The 25,278-nt window shown below is 35.7% G+C and overlaps 1 protein-coding gene across 2 annotated transcripts in view; it reads right to left on the bottom strand.

Moving 5' to 3' along the window:
• Window positions 1-25,278, bottom strand: part of SS18 (SS18 subunit of BAF chromatin remodeling complex) — a 76,384-nt gene that overhangs the window by 39,970 nt on the left and 11,136 nt on the right. For both annotated transcript variants that reach the window (XM_029216798.1, XM_029216797.1), the window contains exon 3: window positions 24,486-24,570. In XM_029216798.1, the coding sequence (XP_029072631.1) occupies window positions 24,486-24,570 (85 nt within the window). The remainder of the gene's footprint in view (window positions 1-24,485; window positions 24,571-25,278) is intronic.

Below are 25,278 nucleotides of genomic sequence, written 5' to 3'. Positions count from 1 at the left end.
TTCACTACTAAATCCAATCCAATAATTGCTCATTAAATATTTTCTCTTCAATTCTTATCTTAAATTCTTCATCCAATTTGTATTCTTTAAACACTTTGTTCCATTTTCAAAAAACTTACTAAATATCAACTTAGTGTCACATATCTCACTTTAAATCATCCTTTACCATCCTTCAATATGGCTGACTTGGCCCTCTTGCTTGAAAATAAAATTCCTTTCTCCTATATCCTTGTCCAGATTTTCTCTTGAAAATTCATGCTCTCACTCTCAATAGGTATTAGTTTTTCATTTTCTTGTGATTCAATTCATGAAACATCAGTATGCGTGGTTCCCATCATAACAGACTAGCTTGTACCAAACCAACCCTCTTGCTAATAAAAGTTATAAAATCTAGACAAATGTAGAAACCATTTGAAGGCACTGAAGAGTAATGTACACAGAGAGGAACAAGAGGGGCTACAACTCTTTAAAGAAGGGAAAAATAGAAAATCAGCCCCATAATCAACTTGGCTTTTCCTTTACTTTGCTGTATAACAGGAAAATAGAGTCCAAGTAGAAAGTGGCAGTCCTACTAGACGGAGAGAAGACAGAATTTTTGGCTAACAGAGAGCTGGAAATTAAAGAACCAAGTTCCAGAGAGGAAGAAACACAAAGAGGGGTAAATTCAAGAAAACGAGCAGAAAACAGCAGTTCGGAAGCAAAAGAGCTGAAAAGAGATTTCAGCTTCTGCCCAATTCGAGGGAGACAAAGATTGGAGTGTAGGCCCCACCAAATCAGAAGGGCCTTCAAAAACAATTCAGTCTCTCTGTTGAGACTTCAAAAAAGCCTCTCCTTGGACTAAAGTAAAAATTGAAACAGATCAGCCCTAACAAGTCAATGAGCCCGCAATTAAAAGTTACAAGGCATTCTAAAAAAATAAGAATAAATGGCCAACACCCATTAGGATGGCTATAATAATTTTAAAAAAAAAGAAACTACAGAAAGTAACGTGTGTTGGCAAGAATGCAGAGAAAATCTCTTGTACATGCTGATGGGATTGTAAAAGGGTGCAACTATTGTGGAGAACACTAGCGGTTTCTCAAAGAGTTAAACATAGAGTTACCATATGACCTAGCAATTCCACTCCTGGTATAGACCCAAGAGAACTGAAGACGTACACTCACACAAAACTTACACGTGAATGTTCACAGCAGCACTATTCATAATAGCCAGACGGTAGAAAAAAACCTAAATGTCCTTCAGCTGATGAATTGATAAACAAAATGTGGTAAATATCCACACAATGGAATATTATTCAGCCACAAAATGGAATGAAGTAGTGATACACGCTACAACATGGATAAATCTTGAAAACACTGCGCTAAGTGAAGAAGTCAGACTCAAAAGGCCATACATTGTATGATTCCATTTATATCAACTGTCCAGAATAGGCAAAGCCGGAGAGACAGAAAGTAGACTGATCAGTCTTTGCCAGGGGACGGGCAGAGGGGAGAATTGAGGTTGACTGTCAATGGTCATGAGTTTTCTTCTTTGGGGTGATGGTGTCCTAGAATTAGATAATGGTGATGGCTGCACAGCACTATGAATATACTAACACCCACTGAATTTGTATACAGGGATTCCTCATTTTATTGTGCTTCACAGATACCATGTTTTTCTACAAATCAGAGGTCTGTGGCAACCCTGTGTGGAACAAGTGGATCGACACCATTTTTCCAACAGCATCTGCTCATTTCGTGTCTTTGTGTCACATTTTGATAATTTTCACAATACTTCAAACTTTTTCATGATTATTATATATGTTATGGTGGTCTGTGAGCAGTGCCCTTTAATGTTACTATTGCAAAAAGATTATCACTCACTGAAGGTTCAGATTATGGTTAGCATTTTTTAGCAATAAAATTTTTTTTTTTTTTTTTTTTTGCGGTACGCGGGCCTCTCACCGTTGTGGCCTCTCCCGCTGCGGAGCACAGGCTCCGGACGCGCAGGCCCAGCGGCCATGGCTCACGGGCCCAGCCGCTCCGCGGCATGCGGGATCCTCCCGGGCCGGGGCACGAACCCGTGTCCCCTGCATTGGCAGGCGGACCCCCAACCACTGCGCCACCAGGGAAGCCCTAAAATATTTTTTAATTAAGGTATGTACATTGATTTTTAGACACAGTGCTACTGCATACTTCATAGACTACAGTACAGTCTAAACATAACTTTTATATGCTCTGGGAAACTGAAAAATTTCTGTAACTAGCTTTATTGCAATATTCACTGTACAGTGGTGGTCTGGAACTGAATCCACAATATCTCTGAGGGGTGCCTGTACTTTTAAAGGTTAAAATGATGAACCTCATGTTATGCGAATTTCATCTCCATTTAAAAAAAACAAAAGAGCAGATGGACAACAAATAGAAATAATAGAAAACAGGAGAAGACACATAGGTCATTCACATTTTAGAGTTATCTGAGAGACTTTAAAAATGACTGATTGATATATTCAAGGCAAAAAACAAACAGGACAAATGGAGAATTTCAGCAAAGCCTAGAATTCTTAAGTCAAAGGGAGCAACAAACATATAGAAAATACAACACATCAAAAAGATATAAAGGAGAGAAAATATGAGCAGAAAATGTAAAGAAAGACATGTACGTCATGGTGAAAAGGCCTAAAACACATCTAACTGGAGTTACAAAAGTAGAAGAGAGGGAATTCCCTGGAGGTCCAGAGGTTAGGACTCCGTGCTCTCACTGCCAAGGACATGGGCTTGATACCTGGTTGGGGAGCTAAAATCCCACAAGCCATGCAGTGCAGCCAAAAAAAGAGAAAAAATGTAGAGAAGAGAAAATAAAACATAAGCAATAAGAATACTGCTCAAGAATTTTCCAAAGCTAACAAAAGACATGAGTCTCTAGCAAACGTATGAAGCGCTACAAACCTCAGCAGGATATGAAGAAAACCATGGCTAGATACTTCAAAGTCCTAAAAACCAAAGTCAAAGTGAAAATCTTAAAAGTAGCCAGGGAAAATAAAACACATTACCTTCAGGTGAATGGCAATTAGACTAAAAACCTATTTTTTATCAGAAATAATGGAAATAGAATATTTAAAAAATGACATCTATAAAGTGCTAAGACAGAAAAAGAAAATAATCAACAACCAACCTAGAATTCTATACTAAGAGAAAATAACCTCCAAACACAAAAATGAAACAATAATAGTTTCAGATGAACAAAAGCTAAGATAACCTGTAACAAATGAAGAGAATTCATCCAGCTAAATGAAAATGGCACAGAACTAGAGGGATTAATAGGAATGGAAAGGTAAATATGTAAATAAATAAAAATATTAACATTTAAAATAATAGTGGGACTTTCCTGGTGGCACAGTGGTTAAGAATCTGCCTGCCAGTGCAGGGGACATGGGTTCGAGCCCTGGTCTGGGAAGATCCCACATGCCGCGGAGCAACTGAGCCCGTGCGCCACAACTACTGAGCCTGCGCTCTATAGCCCGCAAGCCACAACTACTGAGCCCACGTGCCGCAACTACTGAAGCCCGTGTGCCGAGAGCCTGTGCTCCACAACAAGAGAAGCATGCGCACGGCAACAAAGAGTAACCCCCGCTCGCCACAACTAGAGAAAGCCCACGTGCAGCAACAAAGACCCAACGCAGCCAAAAATAAATAAATTAATTAATTTAATTAAATAACAGTAACAATGAATAGTATAGTTTAAACATATGTAGAAGTATAAAATATGACAAGACTAACATAAAGGACAGCAGAATTCATGAAGTTATATTGTTGCAAGTTTCCTGTATTTTTCAGCAACTGTTAAAAGTACAAATTTGAGCGGAATCTAATAAACCAAGGATGCATATTGTAATCTGTTAGGCAACTACTTAAAAATGCATATGCACCTATAAAAAATGTATAACTAAAAAACTAGAAGAGAGGAACAAATAATGCTTGACTAATTCAAAGAAGGACCAGAAAGAGACAAATAGGAAACTAGTATCAGGGTGATAGACGGAAAGCCTACTATATCATGTTCAACGTTAAATGTATATAGACCCCTCATTTCAATAAAATAACAAAATTATTTTTTAAAACGCTCAACTATATTCTGTTCACAAGAGATCCACTTTAAACTTAAGGACACATATGTGTTAAAAGAAAAAGAATACTATGGGGCTTCCCTGGTGGCACAGTAGTTGGGAGTCCGCCTGACGATGCAGGGGACGCGGGTTCGTGCCCTGGTCTGGGAAGATCCCACATGCCGCGGAGCGGCTGGGCCCGTGAGCCATGGCCACTGGGCCTGCATGTCCGGAGCCTGTGCTCCACAGCAGGGGAAGCCACAGCAGTGAGAGGCCCGCGTACTGCAAAAAAAAAACGAAAAAGAATACTATGTAAACTCTAATCAAAAGTATGGTGATGGGGCTTCCCTAGTGGCGCAGTGGTTGAGAGTCCACCTGCCAATGCAGGGGACACGGGTTCGTGCCCCGGTCCGGGAGGATCCCACATGCTGCGGAGCAGCTGGGCCTGTGAGCCATGGCCGCTGTGCCTGTGCGTCAGGAGCCTGTGCTCCGCAACGGGAAAGGCCACAACAGTGAGAGGCCCGCGTACCACAAAAAAAAAAAAAAAAAAAAGTATGGTGATGTAACCATACATTAGATAGTTGACTTAAATCAAGACATATTACTGGGGGAATTCCCTGGCAGTCCAGTTAGGACTCTGTGCTTCCACTGCAGGGGGCACGGGTTCAATCCCTGGTCCCTGATTAGGGAACTAAGATCCCACAAGCCACGTAGTGTGACCAAATAAACAAATAAAATAAAAAGGAATACTACTAGAAATACTAAAGGGATAGTTTATTATAATAAAAGGATCAATTCAACAGAAATGTAACAATCATAAATTTGCATACATCTCATAATTGCAGTTTCAAAATCTATAACGTAAAAGGAAAAACGGAATAATCCATAATAATGGTTGGAGATTTTAATATACTTCTTCTAGTAACTGACAGAACAAGGAGACCAAAAAAACAACAAACAAATGAAAAAGAAACCCTGAGAATATGAAAGATTTGACATCATTAGTAACAACTCGATGTAATTAACATGCATAGAGTACTATATTCAACAATTGCATAATACACATTCTTCTCAAATACTCAAGGAATATAGACCAAACTAGGTCATATACAGGACCACAGGGCAAGTCAACAAATAACAAATGATTGAAATCTTATGCTGTATGTTTTGAGCACAGTGAAATTAAACTAGAAATCAATAACAGAAAACCAATAACCTGTTAGTTAATGAAGAAATAACAATGGAAATTAGAAAATACGTTTAACTGAATGGTAATGAAAATGCAACATCAAAATTTGTGAGACGCAGCTACAGCTATGCTAAAAGGAAAATTTATAGCTTTAAAATGCATATTTAAAATTCATTTTTAAGAAAAGTTGAAAATTAATGATATAAGCTTCTACGTGCAGTAGCTAGGAAAAGACATCAGTCAAACCCAAAGTAGTATAATGAAGGAAATAAAATAGACAAGTACTCAATGAACCATATACAATCTTCCAGAGAACACAAAAATGCAGAACAATTCCCAATCCTTAATGAGGTCACCAAAACTCTGACACCAAAACCTCAAAATGACATTACAAGAAAGAAATTTACAGGCCAATATTTCTCATGAACAGACACAAAAATCCTAAACAAAATTTTGCAAATCAAATATAGACTGTATTAAAGACGATACATTATATAACCAATGGAATTTATTCCAGGAGTGCAGGCTGATTTAACTTTTGGAAATTGATCATTGTAACTCACCAAATTACCAAAATAAAATTCATATAATCATCTCAATAAAGGAAAATGGTGTGAAAAAATTCAATACCCACTAAAGACTTTAAAAAATTAATAGGAGCATCCTTAATCTAACAAATCTAGTTTACAAAAAAAATGTATACTCAATATCATCTTACTGATGAAATACTGGACTTTCAGGAAAGAAAACAAGAATTCAGGAACAAGACAAGAATATCCATCAACACCAAGACTATTCAACAAAATAAACAAATCAGTAGTATAAAAAAAAAGTAGGAAAAAAATAAGAAGGAATAAAAGATTGGAAAAGACATAATTATTATTCAAAGATGACATGACTGAATGCATAGAAAACCCCAAGGAAATCTGTAACAAACTATGAGAATCACTAAGGTAACTAGAGACAAGGTCAATATATAAAAATCAACTGTATTTCTATATATTGCCAATAAACTAGAAAATTAAAATTTAAAAGATGATACCATGTATAATAGCATCCAAAAAAACTGAATAGCTAGGAACAAATCTAGCAAGATATGTGCAATACTTCTACACTGTGACAATGTTGAGAGAAATTAAGGAGTTTACTAAACAGAGGGATATGCCATCTTCATTGACTGGAAGACTAAATATCGTGGAGATATCAGTTTCTCCAATGTTGACTTAGAGATTCCATGTAATCTCAATCAAAATCCCAACAGGCTTGCTGTAGAAATTAACAAGCTGACTGTAAAATTTATATGGAAATACAAAAGACAAAATAGCCAGGACACTCAAAGAACAACACTATCTGCTGCTATAATTAAGATATTGGTTGGTGCAAGGACAGATAAACCAAAAGAATAAAAAGACCAACAGAATACAGTTGAGGAACAGTGTAACACATACAGTCACGTTACAACAAAACGACTTATATTCAATGGGTAAAAACTGATCTTTCCAATAAATGGTACTGGATAAGTTGAATATCATATGAACAAAAATGAACCCTGACTCCTAGCTCAGATCATAAACAAATTTAATTTGCAATGAATCATGGATAGACAAACTTTTAGAAGAATGCATAGGCATATCTTCATGACCCTGATACAAGAAAATATTTCTTAAACAAGATACAGAAAAGAAATAAAAAAGATTGATAAACTGGATTTCATTTAAATTAGAAACTCTGTTCATCCAAAGACATCATAAAGAGAATAAAAAAGCAACTTTCGAACTGGAAGAAGGTATCTGCAATATATATAGCCAATAAAAGATTTGTATCTAGAATAAAGAACCCCTACAAATAAATTTAAAAAAAGAAAACCCAATGGAAAATGGGCAAAAAACAGGCATCGGAAAACTTTTCTGGAATGGCAGCATTGTTCTATATCCTGATTGTAGTGGTGGTTACATGGATTTGTCAAAATTAATCCATCTATACAATTTAAATGAATGAATTTTATTCTCTGTAAATTATACCTCAAATGTCATTTCCTCAAGGAAGACCACCAGAATCATCAGCCCCCATTATCTGCTCCCTTAGTCCTAGATGCCCTTCCTTCATAGCATTTACAATTGGCACTTAAAATGTTTGTGTAATTACTTAATGTCTGCCGACCACACTGTATGTTAACTTCTGTTAGGACTCAGTCCATAATTATATTTGCCTATCACTGTAGCCCCCAATCATCTAGTGTAAAATATGGTACTCAATAAAGATTTGTTAAATGAAAAAATGATTTTAAAATATAGCATTTCAAAATTAAATCAGAGGCCAGTATCTTTGTGGTAATTTTCATGTTTTTTAATTGTCAAAATTCCCTATTCTACCTCATCTCCATCTGGAAGTCTATCAGACATCTCAACTTAAAATCTACAACACTGACTCCCTGATATCTCTGCCTCAGCCTCAAATCCCTTTACCCAACAGTATCAGCTGATGGCAATTTCATCCGTCCAGTTGCTCTGAAAACCATGGGGTCATCTTTGACACTTTTCTTCTTACACTCTGCCCCCTACGTCCAATTTTCAACATATCCTTTGATCTCTACCTTTAACATATACTCAACAGTTTGACCACTTCTACCACTACCTCTTCTGCTACCACCCTGCTACCAGCCACCATCACCTCTCTCATGTTGATTACTGCAAGGGCCTCCTTACTGGATTTCCTGCTCCGACCCACACTTCTCCATAGTAAATTCTCCACACAGTAAGCAGAATGAGCTTATTAAAATATACCAATTTCACTCTTCGGCTCAAAATCCTCCAAGGGCTTCCGATTTCAGAGTGAAAAAGTCCTTACAATAGTCTACACAATAGGTTCTGTTCATATAAACTCCTTATTCTGTCCCAGCCACAACAGCCTTCATGTTGTTCCTTCAACAAGCCAGGCACAGTTTCACTTCAGGAGCTTTCCACTGCTTCTTTCCTCCGCCTAAAACATTCTTCCTCAAGTCTTAGCTCAGATGTCACCTTCTCAAAGAGGTATACCCTGACCAGTCTACTTCATATTACAAATTCCATCCCCTGCCTCCAGTATTCCCAATACACCTCTCCCTCTCCTATTTGTTTTCCTTTTCCTTAGCTCTTTCCATTGTCCAACAGACTACGTGATTTAATTATTTGTTATGCCTGCCTCATTTGCTAGAATATAAAACCCAAGAGAGCAGGAATGTTTTGCTCACTGACGTTTCAAAAACTATTGCCTGACACACAGTAGGCACTTAATACTTAGTAAATAAATGAAGAAACCATCAAATTTAAATGATTTACTATAAAACTAAAAATAATTTTGACTATAAAATTATCTTCAATATTTCTTTAGAATATAAAAAAACTGAAAAATACAAATTTTAGTTTAACAATTCTTCATCTGTATAACTATCATTAGTATAGCTGTCATTAAAATAGTTCCCCAAAGGAGGCACTAAAGTGACATGTAGAAATAGGAGATTTAAAAATAAATTATTCAAAACAGGCTATACATATTTTACATATATAGATACATATACACAGATAAAATACTTCCAAAAGTTGATAAAGAGATGATCCCTATACACACACAAGACTCTTGATTAGTCAACCAAGACTGGATCCAAAAGCCCCATCTGTATCATATTTGCCTTACTTCCTAGTCCTAAAATCAGTCTCCCCAAAATGAATTTTACACATATCTGAAACAGTTTAGGAAGGTCTCCTCGATTCCTCATTCGTGCCTACAAGAAATTTCAGGATGCCACCATGGGTAGCCTTGAATTTATGCTGGCTTTTGACCTCACCAATTGATTTCTTCAATTTAACAATCTCATAAATTGTCATATGGCACCTTGTTCCAAAAAAGATAGCTAATATTCAGTCCTATTGTAAAATGTGATCAGTTTAACTTTCATAACTAATAATATCTCCCAGTTATTTTCACAGCATTTTGATTCTTCAACTGTCCTAAAGGCTTAGGCCCCAGAATGACTGACCTACTAAAAATACTCTCCCCAGTTTTGTACTAGGTTCCCCACTAAATTCAACTTTATGAAACAGCAAACATTTTTACCATAACAAATCCAACATTACACTTTGTCTCAGCTCTGAAAAACCAAGTCTTCCAGACCCTGATGATGTTAACCACTAAACAATCACTCCAGAACCATATAATCTAAAGAACAAAAAGTAAATGTCTTTTTCTTCACAGACCAGAAGATTTCTCTAGAGTATTCTTTCAAAAGAAAAGAAAAAAATAAATAAACTAATCTACTCCGGAAACACTGGGAGATAGGACCCTAAGCCTTTCTCTTTTTTTTTTCGGTCTCTCACTGTTGTGGTCTCTCCCATTGCGGAGCACAGGCTCCGGACGCGCAGGCTCAGCGGCCATGGCTCACGGGCCCAGCTGCTCCGCGGCATGTGGGGTCTTCCCGGACCGGGGCACGAACCCGTGTCCCCTGCATCGGCAGGCGGACTCTCAACCACTGCGCCACCAGGGAAGCCCTAAGCCTTTCTTAAAGTTGTAATAATACCACCCATTAAGAAATATATATTTGGCTTGGGACTTCCCTGGTGGCGCAGTGCCAATGCAGGGGACACAGGTTCAAGCCCTGCACCGGGAAGATCTCACATGCTGCGGAGCAACTAAGCCCATGCGCCGCAACTACTGAGCCTGTGTTCTAGAGCCCACGAGCCACAACTACTGAAGCCTGCGCACCTAGAGCCCGTGCTCCACAACAAGAGAAGCCACTGCAATGAGAAGCCCACACACCGCAACAAAGAGTAACCCCTGCTCACTGCAACTAGAGAATGCCTGTGTGCAGCAATGAAGACCCAGCACAACCAAAACTAATAAATAAATACATTTTTTTTAAAAAAATGAAGAAATATATATTTGCTTGATCTTGAATTTTTTAAATATTGTTTTTGTATCTATACCAGTCTGGCTAAATTACAAAAATAATGTGTAATCATTATAAAAATAGAAACAATACACACGGGAACCATTGCTAAAAGCTTGGTATGCACATCTCCAGAATCTTTTTCAAAATTCATATATATAAACATATATTTAGTTTTTAAAAGTAGGGTCACACTATCCTGTTATTAATTCTACTGTAGGTATTATCCTGTATCAGCATATAATTCAATCTCATGCAAAAGTACAGAACTCAACTGAATAAGATATAACAGTTTTTAACCCATCCTCACTACTGACAGTTTTTCCTTATATTGTTTCATTATTTTGCCAATAAAAATAATGCTTAAACAACCCTGTACAAATACTTTTCTGTACTTATTCTGTGCAAATAAGAATAAATTACTTAATTTCCAACATTTAGGTTCTTTACTTTCTTAGCTATATGGCAAACAAATTCCGCTCTTTATAGAGGTGAGCTAGATACATTATTTTCAATTAATAACAAAGGGACAACCTTTAGGTTCTCTAGTACATTTATAAGCTTCATTCACTAATATAGTTCTGCAAGAAAATTACACACACATTTGTATTTCTCGCAGTAAGATATATCCAATTTCTTTACATATTTGGACTCAGACAGTCTTCTGAATTTTATATATGCTATCCAGCAAATAGTTAACATGATTTTTCCTAGGATTCTAAAAAGACAAGATAGGCAACAATGTTGGCAAAATGCTCCCTATCATACATTAATGTAGAGAAATGTGTCCCCATAAATCAATTCTCTACGAAATACAGGGTTATCTCCTTTATGAAACCTTCCCTAATCCTCAACAGAACTAATTACTTCTATGTTTCAGATGTACTTTAAATATACATAATTCTAAAATAGCATTTAAGTGTACTATAGAATTACTATCTGCTGTCTTTAATATCATTTATAGAACTTTTTGGCATATAAAATACACATTTCAAAAGACCATTTCACCTGTAGTCTTGCTTCTGTTTTTAATACCAAAATGTCTTAATTAGACACCTTTTATTTTGCAGCACTTTATTAGGTAGAAGAGAAAGAAGACAGCTGTGGCTGGTGAAAGAAAGGGGAGTAGTCTGAGATGATCACTATGCTTCTGACTAAAAGAACTCAGTGTTCACACTACTCACTTGAGATAGGAAATAGCAAAATGGCTGTGCACTTTTTTTTCCTTTAACAGCAGGGAACAGAGGGGGAACTGAGACGGATGACTTTTGCCTACATTGTGTGGAGAGGCCTGTAAAATAATCAAACTGGTTATGTCAAGTGGAAGCTACATTCATGGGGCACACTTGGGCAAGAAGATACATATTTGGGAGCCAAGAATATGGAGGGGAACATCAAGTCAAGAATATAAAAAACCAGGAGTGTGGGTGAAATCTCCCAGGAAGAGTGTGTATAGTAAAAAGTTGTTCAAGTACAGATCATCAACATTTGATAGGCAGGTAAAACATAGGGAGCCGAGCAGCTAGAAAGGTAAAAAAGAAAACTATCACAGAAGTTAAAGAATACAAGTTTCAACATTATCACACTGACCAAATAAATATGATCATGTTCATCAAACACTTAAGACATGCTGAAAATGATGACAATATTGAAGAAAAGTTCTTTCTATAATTCTAAATAAGAACTTAAACCCTTTCATTAAAAAAACTGTAATAAAAAGACAAGGTACAGAACAGTGTGTATGGCAAGCAAGGTTCTACCTGCCTAGAAAAGAAGGGGAAAGTATGTATTTACATTGGCTTTTATTTGCATAAAAAGCAGGTATAAGACAGAGGTGGGAGTAGGCTTCTGTATGACTTTTTGTAGTTTTTAATGTTCTAACCACATCAAAGTATTACCTGTGCTAAAAATTAAGTTAAAATTTATAAATGAAATAAACTCTGCTACTCTTTAAAATGTTCCACAACGCTAACCACGTGTTCCCACGTGTTCCTTCACTTCACTTGGATCACACCTGTAAACAGTAAATCCTATAATATCAAATTTTAGTCAGTGAAATACTTTAACAGATGGATGCTCTGCCAGCACAGTCACTGAACCTGAAGACAAATATATTATCGTTTTTACTGACACTTGTGTAAGGAAAGGCTGATCAAGTGCCCAATGCTAACTCAAAACATCAAGTGTGGTATCACCAAAAAATGAAATTTAGGAAATAAAAAATATATAAAATGTAAGGCTACTCCCTCTAACCAATTTTCATTAATAGTTAAGACTTTTATTTTTTGGACAGAACACCTATTAAACAAAAATGATCTTTAATACTTTTAAAATTCAAGTGTATCTGATTAAATTAGAGATTTCTTTAAACAATGCTCATAATGAATTAAGTGAAAAGCAAGACAAGTAATTCCAATCAACTTTCAGCCTTCTTTTAAAATTAAATGCATACCATAAAAAGAAATGAAACTGAGTTTATTTGTAGTGAGGTGGATGGACTTAGAGACTGTCATACAGAGTCAAGTAAGTGAGAAAGAGAAAAACAAATACCGTATGCTAACACATATACATGGAATCTTACCAAAAAAAACGGTTCTGAAGAACACTCAGGCAGGACAGGAACAAAGACGCAGATGTAGAGAATGGACTTGAGGACACGGGGAGGGGGAAGGGTAAGATGGGACGAAGTAAGAGAGTGGCACGGACATATATACACTACCAAATGTTAAATAGATAGCTTGTGGGAAGCAGCTGCATAGCACAGGGAGATCAGCTTGGTGCTTTGTGTCCACCTAGAGGGGTGGGATAGGGAGGGTGGGAGGGAGACGCAAGAGGGAGGGGATATGAGGATATATGTATACATATAGCTGATTCACTTTGTTATACAGCAGAAACTAACACACCATTGTAAAGCAATTATACTCCAATAAAGATGTTAAAAAAAAAAAACTTGATTCTACAAATATATGCTTTGCCTTCTTCCATACTGACAAAAGAAAATTAAATGCATACATACTCAATCTTAGGGAATGGCATTAATGTCACTCGAGTCTCCAAACTCCTTCCTTATCCTGCATATGTATTCAGTAACTGAAACCTGCTAATCTTCTTTCAAATTCTCCTTAATCTGACTTCTCTTTCCATTTACACATTCCAATTGCGTACTACCTTCATCTTCATCACCATCAATATTTACTGAGTACCTCCTATATACTGGACACCATGAATTGTCTGAATTAATCCTTCATTTAACAGCATTACAGAATAAGTATTATCTTTCTCATACTGTAAAAATGGCCATGGTACACATCAAATGAAGGTGATACTACAGAAATAGGAATCATATTTTTCCAAAGTTTTGCATATCCTCAAACATCACTGGATATTCCATTTAAAATGCGTAGCAATATAAAATCCTCAATTCCTAGTTACACAATAGAATCACCTGAAAAGCTTTCAAAATGTGCAGCCAAGGTAAAGAAACACTAGACTATGTGATTATCCAAGCTCCTTCCAGTTCTAAAACTTTTAATTCTGTAGAAATATTTCTAGACTGTATGCCTTCAAAATGAACTACCACAATAAAAAGACTATTTTCTCCCCCAAGTTTTTCCCAAAGAAAAATTAAATCAATGGATAAAAGCTTTTTTTTTAAAATTGTTCTCTCATAATTCTTTCTTAAATCAATGGTGCTTACTACTTCATAATACTAGCAGATGACAAAAATAAACTAACAATAACTAATATTAGCCTAAAACTTAGAAATGCAATTTCTTCAAAGTACATTTGTAGGAAGGACTTACATACACATAATATAGTCATATTTTCTACTGGCAAAATTGTTCCTAGTTCATATAATGAAAATAATTATGTCAATAGTTTATGTTGTTTCAGAAAGTATACCAACTCTGAAAACCAACATTCTAATCATGCCTCCAACAGTTACCAAGGTAGATAGGACCCTATATACCTCTACTAAATGGAGTCAGAATAGTGTAAATTTTGAATTACGTCAGTTTTGTACAAATATTTGGTCTCTTTCAATGCCACCTCAGCTGTCAGGTACACTGCTTGTAAGTATGCCTGCCTATGGAATACACTCTCCAAGTTCTGATGTGTGATTTGCTGCTTTTTGGCTATGGGCTTAAAATTGAAAAAGCAAACTTGTTCAAATATGTGTAAGACTAAGAATAGCTTCTGTTACAAACTTACAATGCCTTTGAAACAAGAAAAGAATACCCAGGGCCCAAACTAAGAAGCAAAATGCCTAAGTGTTAGTACACTGGCTTTATAAATTGTTTTTCTCCTTTTAGGTCTTTTTCCATTTATTCCTGGTTTTTTAATTCTTGACTTTCTTTCAAATAGGAGAAGTTTGCTAGATCTGGTCTTGTTCCAGATACATGAAATATTACTATAAATATATAATTCCTCTTTTGGGAGGACATTAAAAAACGTAAAAGTTGAGCATACGTATAATCATGAGCACATTACTAACCAGTTAAATAAAGTGAAAAACGCCGTTCTGGAAAACTTCAGTAAAATCACCCTAAAACATACAGTCCTTTTTCAGGGTCAAAATTTCTCAAACTACAGTTAGTAAGTAGTATATTTTATCCCTTTTGGCAGATTGGTAGTATGTATTCTACTATTCTAGTTTTCTCAAATTCACCTTTCTTCCTATTTCATTTCTAATCCAACTGCTTTCCTTCTTGCTGATTTTCCCCCTCTTTAGCCCCGCTTTTATTATTGGTCCAACTCTCTGTTGTTACCCCTACTATGAGGATCTATTTATTTCTAGGCTTTCTAAAACCCCTCTTCCTTTGTTAACTTAGCTTCCCAAGCAACCTAACCTTCAAAATACCCATTTTTTAAAATGAAAATGTGATCACATATTTTATTTATTTATTTATTTATTTTTGCGGTACACGGGCCTCTCACTGTTGTGGCCTCTCCCGTTGCGGAGCACAGGCTCCGGACGTGCAGGCTCAGCGGCCATGGCTCATGGGCCCAGCCGCTCCGTGGCATGTGGGATCCTCCCGGACCGGGGCACGAACCCGTGTCCCCTGCATTGGCAGGCGGACTCCCAACCACTGCGCCACCAGGGAAGCCCTGATTACACATTTTAAATAAAACTTTGACCAATATTAAGAAGGAAAAATTTTATTTCAAAATACACAAATGGCAATAACTATATTCTTTAGTAAAATATGATGTAAAATAGTAACTGTGTTAAATGAATCTGAAACAATGGTAGGTTTGTAATGAAATGTGTGTCTTTCCTTTGTAATGGTTCTTAACCAGGTGACGGTAAAATAACATAATACTTTCCCTGAATATAAATAATAATAATTTTTACTGTCCTATTTGATTGGTAGGGAAAAATGTAAACTCTATAAAAAACAAATGAAAAAAAATTCAGTAACAGTGTATAACTTAGCAACAGATGAGAATGGAATAGTAAATTCTGAGTTAGAGATTTTGCAGTACCTTAATGAATATCTATGGGAAGCTAAATTTTACCACACTGGCTTCTCAATAATTACTACCTCCTTGAGGAAGGGCAAGAGAAATGAGTAACTAAATCTCAAGATGTGTGGTATGACCCAACATTTTTGTGTTCTGCATAAAAGCTGGAGAGAATATGGGACATATCTGAGAAACTGTAATGCTTAAGACTTTAAGACATTTCCATATATTATGAAGACAATATTTCAAATCAAGACAAACTGACAAAATCCAGAATTGCACAGTACTATAAGTCACATAGAGACTCTCAATTGGTTGGGTAGAAGGGATACGGAAGGGTTAACAGAATCACCTGAGAACACTCTGCAAACTACCCTCATTCCCCAACCACCCACGAGACTCTAAGACTATCTGGAGGAGAACGTCCCCTCTTCACACTCAGTTCCCCTCTTCACACTCAGTGCCCTGACTTGAGAACCCCTGCGCAATGCGTTACTCTTTTGATGAGAACATGTTCACAATGTGTCACATCTTTCAGATGTACTAGAACAGGCGAAAAAAAAAAAAAAGAGGGTTTCCCAGGTGGCGCAGTGGTTGAGAGTCTGCCTGCCAATGCAGGGGACACGGGTTCGTGCCCTGGTCCGAGAGGATCCCACATGCCTCGGAGCGGCTGGGCCCGTGGGCCATGGTCGCTGGGCCTGCGCGTCCGGAGCCTGTGCTCCGCAACGGGAGGGGCCGCGGTGGTGAGAGGCCCACGTGCCGCAAAAAAAAAAAAAGAATCACTGAGTTATAGGTCACCATGGTGATAATAAGCTAAATTCTTTTTTTTTAACATCTTTATTGGAGTATAATTGCTTTACAATGGTGTGTTAGTTTCTGCTGTATAACAAAGTGAATCAGCTATAAGTATACATATATCCCCATATCCCCTCCCTCTTGCTTCTCCCTCCCACCCTCCCTATCCCACCCCTCTAGGTGGTCACAAAGCACCAAGCTGATCTCCCCGTGCTATGCGGCTGCTTCCCACTAATAAGCTAAGTTCTTAACCTGCCTCTTAAATCTATAGTATAGTCCCCAAACTATAAGCAGACTCATTCATTTAACTTTATTTTTTAAACTTAACACCTGAGTACAGGAATAATGATAGACAAGAAAGAAACAAAAATGATCAAGGCATTCATTTCCATAACAACACAGTAGAACAATCAGGACACTGCAGGTTGTAAAATTTAGATTCAAGCTCTTGAAAAATCTAGCCACGTCCTACCCTGATACACAAACTTAAGAGCAAATGGGTCAGATTTAATTTCTATTCCATCCTAGTAGCAACATGACTTGGTATCATAATGCATGAACTGCTTTCAGTAAGGCCTGGGTTCAAATGCCATGCTACCACTTAGCAACTACAAGTCCCTAGATGCATTAATCACCCTGAGACTCAGTTTCCTCAACCATAGAATGGGACTAATATCTTAAAAAATTCTAAGGATGAAATAAAGTACTGAAAGGACCCAATACTTAGTAGTCCTTCTGCAAGTGTTTGTTCTCTCTCCAGTGAAACAGTCATATCTAAGAAGCCTTAAAAATAACTAATATTCTATGGATAGCAAAACAGAATTCTATTCCAATACTAAGGAATCACAGGTTAACAGCAAACTAGGTCATTCAAACCCTCCACTGCGGACAACAAAAAAAGCTGAAGAAAATACTTTTAAAATATGTTTAAAGATATGGAAGAGCAAAGTAGTTAGAAATGAACAGGCCAAGATCCAGAAGAAAAAAATTCTAGAGACATGGGCCCAAACTTGGGGGCTACATTTGCTGTGGGCATGTTAGCCAATATAGAAAGCCAGTTGAGAATCTTCCAAAACTGATATCAATCCACAGATTTCAGAAATCTCAACAAACACCAAGCAGGATAAATAAAAAGAAACGCACACCTAGAGAGATCATAGTAAAACTGCAAAAAACTCTAGACAAAGCAAAAAATCTTCAACACAGTCAAAGAAAATAGTCAAACTGCCTTCAAAATAGTAACGTTTACACTGACATTCAACTGTCAATAGATAAAAGCCAGACAACAGTAGAATGATTAATTTAATGTGCTCACATGCCAACCTAAAACCTGTCCCTGGCAAAAACATCTTTTAAGAATGATAGTGAAAAGGCATTTTTAGATCACCAAAAAAACAAAAACAAACAAAAAAAGACCTGAAGGTATCTGTCACCACCAAACCAATGCTAAAAGGAAATACTGAAATATGTTCTCTAGGGAGGAAAAAAGAAATGATCTGAGAGAAAAGGTTGTAAATGAAGGGAGGAATGAAAAGCATCAAAAATGGTAACAATGATAATCATCTAATGAAGACTAACTTTAAAAAAAAGTAAAAATCACTTGTGAGTAAACATCCACAGATTTAAAATGTGTAACACAATGGATAAGTCATTGAGGGAATGAATTGAAATAAAGTATCTGAGGGTCCTTGAATTGTTAACTATATAGTAACCTCTAAAATAAGTATGTAAGTATATAATTTCCAAACTAGTGGGGAAAAAAATTCTTTTAAATAATTATCAAGACAAAAAGAACAGAAAAAAAGGAATATAAACAGATGAGACAAAAATAAAGTGCATTCTATGATGGCAGGTTTAAATTAAGATATATAAGCAATTACATTCACTGTAAATGGATTTGATGTTTCAAGTAAATAACAAAGATTGCTGGATTGGATTTTTTTTTAAAAAAACAACATGCTGTTCATAAGACACATATCTCTAACACAAAGAAATGGAAAGGTGGATACACCATGCAAATGCTAAAGAAAGCTGACTCAGCTACACAAAAACCAGACAAGTAGACATTAATACCAAAAGCATAATTAGAGATAAGGAGGGATACTTCATAATGACATGTTACAAAGAACCAGAAAGCTATAACATTTCTAAACATACATGCATCCACTACAGTGCCTCAAAATGTAATAAACTCGAAAAGAGTTACAAGGAAAAACAGTCAATCCACAACTATACTTGGACATTTTAAACATACACCTCTCAGTAACTGACAGAACAAACACACAAATGAAACATCACAAAGTTAAAAAAAAATTCAGTAAGGCTATGCAGAAGATTCAAACAAGATTAACACTCTTGAACTAGTGAACATATACAGGACTCTGCACTCAGGGGCTAAAGAATACATGGAACATTTGTAAAAACTGACCATATGCTGGATTGTAAAACAAATCTCAAAGAATTCCCAAGAACTGAAATCATACAAAGTGTTACCTACCCACGATGCAATGAAGTCAGAAATGATTAAGAAAAAGAAAACAATAAAATCTCCCTATGTTTGCAAACTAATATATTTATCAACCTATGTAAAAAGAAGAAATAACAATGGAAATTATAAAATATTTGAAACTGAATAAATATGAATATACTACATAACAGAACTAATTAGACAGAAATTTACACCCTTCAAATGCATGTATTAGTATGGAAGGATTAAAACTGATGAAGAAGGCATTCATCTTAAAACTCAGAAAAAGGACAGCAAAATACACTGAAGGAAAATAAAATGAAATAATAAAGATGAGATCAGAAATTAATCATATCCAAAAACATACAAAAGAGTAATGGTCACAAACTCTGCTTCTCAAGATTCTTTTAGGGAATCTAAAAGGTCTAAAAGGTCAAAACTATTTCCATAATAATACTAAGATGATGTTTGCTATGTTGATATCTACAACATCATGGTGCAAAAGCAAAAGTGGATGTCACTGATGGAGCCTTGGCATATATCAAGGTATCAAACTCTACTGTAAATCATCGTACTATTGACTGCCCCAGACTAGCAGTTAAAGAAAGAAAAAGTCATTTTCACTTAAGAAAGTCCTTGACGGAGCAGTAAAAATTATTCATTTATTAAATTCTCCGTGTCAGTTAAATATTCTATGTGACAAAATGTGAAAATAATAAACATATCTGCTGCAAATCAAAGTAAAATGAAAACACTTTGTGATTGTGCTGCTTGCTGATTTAGGCACTGTTTTCATGGAACACCAATTTTACTTAAAAGAACAATATCTAGGGCTTCCCTGGTGGAACAGTGGTTGAGAGTCCACCTGCCGATGCAGGGGACACGGGTTCGTGCCCCGGTCCGGGAAGATCCCACATGCCGCGGAGCGGCTGGGCCCGTGAGCCATGGCCGCTGAGCCTGCGCGTCCGGAGCCTGTGCTCCGCAACGGGAGAGGCCACAGCAGTGAGAGGCCCGCGTACCGCAAAAAACAAACAAACAAAAGAACAATATCTACACAAATTATACTTATCCAGGCTTGGGTATTTGGCAGACATTTCCTCAAAACTGAACACCATGAGCCTGGAAAACAACTGATGGCATTTTCTGCGAATGATCAAATTTGACTTCTCAAGGAAGAATTGGGAATTTGGCAAACTTATATTTACTGTCTTGAGCTTGACAACATCCCAGTACTTAAGAGACCTTTCTGATTAGATTGGTGGTGATTTCAAAAAATCACCAATTTTTTGGTATCATATAATGAAATATATCAGTATTTGGAAAAGGTGCATAACTAAGTGAACTTATTATTTTCCAAATGACCAAAGCATGATGTTATGAAATCACACATGAGTAAAAGATCCATACAGAATGCAAAACAGACCAATGAACTTTAATGTACCAGAATAAGAAAAATGTACTGATATAATTTCAGATTCCATACTGCAACTAACCTTTAAAAAACACTTGCTGAGATCTGCTATACTATCACAGATTTTCCACAACCTAAAAAGGCTAAAAATATTCTTCCCTTTTCAAATTCCACATCTGTGTGAGACTGGATTTTCTTCTACTTCAACCAAAACATGTGCTAGACTGAATCCAGAAGTAGATATGAGCATACAGATGTTTCCTATTAAGCCAGTTAAAAGAAATTTGCAAAATTATTAAAGTGTCATTTAACTCACTAAATTTTTTTTCAAAGATACAGTTATTTTTCCTTTAAAGAATGTTATTTATATTAACACGCAATGGGTTTACTGTTGTTCATTTTAAATGAATATTAGCATAATAAGTAAAATATAATCAATAATATCAGTGTATATAACCGACATGAAACTCCTCAGAGCGCTCAGTAATGTTTAAGTATAATATAATGGGGTTCTGTGAACAAAAAGTTTGAGAAATGCTGCAACAGGGAAAGATCAAAGTCAAAAACTGACGCTTTAAAAGAAGAAAATACAATAAATACTTGGCAACAGTGATCAAAAAAATTTTTTAACAAGGAGACACAAATAAACCACATTAAGAATAAAATAAACTATCACTACAGATCCCACAGACGTTAGAAAAAAGAGATTATTTCACAAACTTTATGTCAATAAATTTGAAAATCTGGATAAAATGTTAAAAAGCACAATTTACCAAAATAGCTACCTCATAAGATATAGAAATGTATAAACTGTCCTATAACCATAAAGAAATTGAGTCAGTAAATAAAAGCCTCACAAAGAAAATTTCAGATCCAAATGGCTTTTCTAAAGAATTACACCAATCATTTAGGAAATGGTTATACTCTGCAAATTCTTCCAGATAAGACAAAGTGGGAAAATTCTGCAGGTCATTTTATGAAGCCAGCATAACCTCAAAATAAAAAACAGACAAAGGCATTATAAGAAAAGAAAATTAAAAATCAATGACACTCATGAACAGCCATAAAAATCTTGATCAAAAATTTAACAAACTGAATACAGCAATTTTTTTAAAAAGACCATGACCAAGTGGGTCATGAAAAAGTAGGTTAATTACAAAAATCCAAGACTGACTGAGCATTGAGAAGTAAATCAATGTAATTCACCACATTAACAGATTAAAGAAAAAACTATGATCACCTCATTAGATGTAATAAAAGTATTTAATAAAATTTAACATCCATTCAATATATAAACTATTAGCACAACAGAAACGAAAGGGAATTTCCTCAATCTGGTAAAAGGTATCCACAAAAAAACCTACAGCAAGCATCATACATAATGGTCAAACAGTGAAAGCTTTCCCTTTGTGATCAGGAACAAGATTAAGATGTCCTCTATCACCACTTCTATTCAGGAATGTACTGGAGGTCCTAGCCAGAGAAGTAAGGCAAGAGAAAGAAATAAAAGGTGTAAGGATTGGCAAGAAAAAACAAAACTCATTATTCACAAATATGTTCGTGAATATAGAAAACTGGAAGTATCTTCAGAAAAATTGTTAGAAGAGTTGAACAAGGCTGTGAGATTCAAAATCAATTGAGTTTCTATGTAAACTGTAATCACAGTTACAAAATAAAACTTAAAAAACAACGATTCCATTTCAAAGTGCCTCAAAAATACGAGGTACTTAGCAATAAATCCAGAGAGATGTGTAAATCTCTCTGCAGGAGAGAGATGTGTAAATTTCCTTTTCAGGAAAATCACAAAACTTTATTGACAGATAGTAAAGGACTAAATAAATCAAAATACATGCAATGATCATGATTTGAAAGACTCAGTATTGTAGAGACATCAATTCTCCCCAAATTGATTTATAGTCAAGTTCACCTTAATGAAAATCACAAGTGGATTATGTTGGACATGCTGATGTTTAAGTGTATATGGCAATGCAAAGGATCAGTACACAAGATATTCTTGAAAAAAATAAGGAATATAAGGAATAAGTAAAGAACTTCTCTAACATACATCAAGACTTACTGGACTATGACAACTGTGACAAGATAGTGGAATTTATAAAAACTGGCCAATGGAACAGAATAGAGAGATTAGACACAGACCCGCACATATATGGACACTTGATATATAATATCAACTGGCATGACAAAATAGAGAAAAGATATTTTGTTTTATTTTTCTAACAGATAATGCTGGGAGAGAATTATCTACCTGGAAACCAATGAAATCAAATCTATTGCTCATACTAGCTGATAATGAAATCCATGGCAAAAAAAATCACATTAACATTCTTTCAGATTCAAAACTAAATTTATTCATTATATATGCCTAGTGAGATATATCTAAGGACAAGCATATTATTGTTAGCGGCAATCTTGGTATTGTTATATTGAAATTATGTTACATATATAGTAGTATAAAGCAAACAAGTGACTATAATAATGTCATTGAGGTATCAAGATTTTTAGAGTAAGACAGAAGAGATACTAATACATAAAATCAAATAAAATCAAATCCGGCAATATCACTAATTTAATATTTTCTTTCTTTTTAAAAAGCGTGTTTACTACCTCTGTCTGCTGAAAATGCCAAGAAAAAATGAAAACTCAGTAATAATGAATGCCCAAACCACAATCCAAATTGTGGTTTCTAAATACCAATTCCCATAGGAAAAAGGCTGGTTGGAAAAATAGTTGGGGCAGAATAGTTCTGGGGCAGAAAACATAATCAGTCTGATCTCTCTCACAAATTCTGAAGCGAAGAAGCTATACAATACCGAAATCATGTCAGAAGGACACAGGAGCCAAATGAAGGGGTACCCACTGACCACAGGTGAGAAAACTTGAGTATCACAAAGAATGACTCAATGGATTTAAACACATTAAAAATATAAAAATGTGTAAGTTCAGATAATAAAAGAAAGACAAAATCCTTGGTCATCTTTTGCAGGTTGCTAGAGACCAACTGGTTATTCCGAAAATTGATAAAGGAATAGAATCAAGCCTTTATCATGACTTTCCTATAGAACTCTCTATTTCAGGATAACCAAATATTTGATTAAAGGAAATTTTCCTTTTTAAAAGAAGTACATTGCAGGAGGAACTGTAAAGTTAGAAACTCATTGTTCTTAGATCCTAAAATGAAACAACGAACCTGGTCAACAAGCACCAATGACTGCTAAAACCACTAACTGAAAGGTAGATGGGGAACTTTATAATGGACTGATCAGACCAGTACCAACTGTGTGCACTGATCAATCCGGACATCACTAAAAATGGGACAACAAAATATGTCCCTGCTAACGAGATACAACAGGCAACACAAACACGGGGCCACCAATGAAATAACATAAAACTAAACCTAATTCTAATGGAGCCTCTCAATCTATAAATTATCAGTTTAGAGGAAACAGAGATGAGATGGAGGAACACGTTAAAGAACCACGAGGATACAATCAGCCAAATCCAAAATGTGAGAAGTTCTGCAAAATATGTGACCCAGTTTCTTCAGCAAATAAATGGAGAATAAAAAATATAAACTGATACAGATTAAAAAAAACTTAAGACACAGATCAACGAATGCAACAGGTGGACCTTGTTTGGATTCTGCGGCAAACAATCATTAAAACATTCGAGTTTTTTAGATAATTGGTGAAAACTGAAAACATCCTGGGTATTATAAGACATTAAGAGATTCTGGTTAATTTTGTGGTGTGGGATAATAGTCCTTATCTGCCAGAGATGCATATTAAATTACATATATGATGGCTGGGGATCTGCTTTAAAATATTACAGATTTGTTCCTAAATAATTTGTGCAATTACACATTTAAATAAATAAATAAATAAATAGGTGGGTTAGTGAATAGATGGATGGATATAACTTCTTCAGTCAGGGAATCAATTCCAGGTGAATTAATTCAAATTAAATATGAAGGCAAAATAATAAAGCTTGTAGATCATATAGGAGAATATCTTCATGTTCTCAGAAGAGGGCAGGATTTGCTAAACAAAACTCAGAATCACCAAACAAAAATGTGTTATTCTGTAAAGAACTCTATAAAAATTATCTACTTCACACTATTTTAAAGGTACTTACTGCTGGTAAAAGAGACTGCATGTTTTGATTAGAATCTGCTATTGTAGCAAGGTAGACCAAGTTTGTATGCAGCATCTGTTGATACCTATTAAAACAAAACAAATATCAATATTAAAAAATAATTTTCTTCCTATCTGCTTACATATTATACAAACAGCATTTTATTCCTCAAGTTTAATGAGCGATTTCTGTTACCTGAACATCAACAGCACTTCAATTTTTCCTAGTTCCTCTGCAAAATAATTCCAAATAAGTATGGTCAAAGACAATAATAAACACGGAGCTCTTACCATGTGCTAGATATTGCTATAGTTGTTTTACATAAACATCCGATTTAATCCTCAAACCAACACTATGAAGTGAGGATTCTTATTTTCTCCATTTCACAGATGAAGAAATTGAGGTTTAGAAAGGTTAATAACTTGTACAAGATTGTACAGTGTAGTAAATGGAATAACTGAGACAGGTACTGGCTCCCCACATATAACATATGCAAAGAGATCTAGAATGAAGGAATCAACAAAACTGATATGCTTATTCCCTTCCCTCTGCCATTTTCCTGTTGCCAAAAACCTCAAAGCCAAGTACAGTCAACACACTCTGCTAAAATGTCAGAAAGGAGGTGGAAACCACACATTTTTTCCCTTCTCATTCCTGCAGCAGTGACCAACAATCTATGCCTGCCGTGGTTATGCTGCCCATCTATCAGGACGTATAGAGAGGACAATAAAGAGGCATCTCCAATTACACAAAAAAGAAAAAAGTTATACGCTAAAGCACCGGGATGGAGGAA

The sequence above is a fragment of the Monodon monoceros genome, unplaced genomic scaffold (assembly GCF_005190385.1).
Source record: "Monodon monoceros isolate NGI ecotype Baffin Bay Population unplaced genomic scaffold, NGI_Narwhal_1 Super_Scaffold_1, whole genome shotgun sequence".
Classification (NCBI taxonomy): Eukaryota; Metazoa; Chordata; class Mammalia; order Artiodactyla; family Monodontidae; genus Monodon; species Monodon monoceros.
This window is presented reverse-complemented; position numbering and strand designations above follow the sequence as displayed.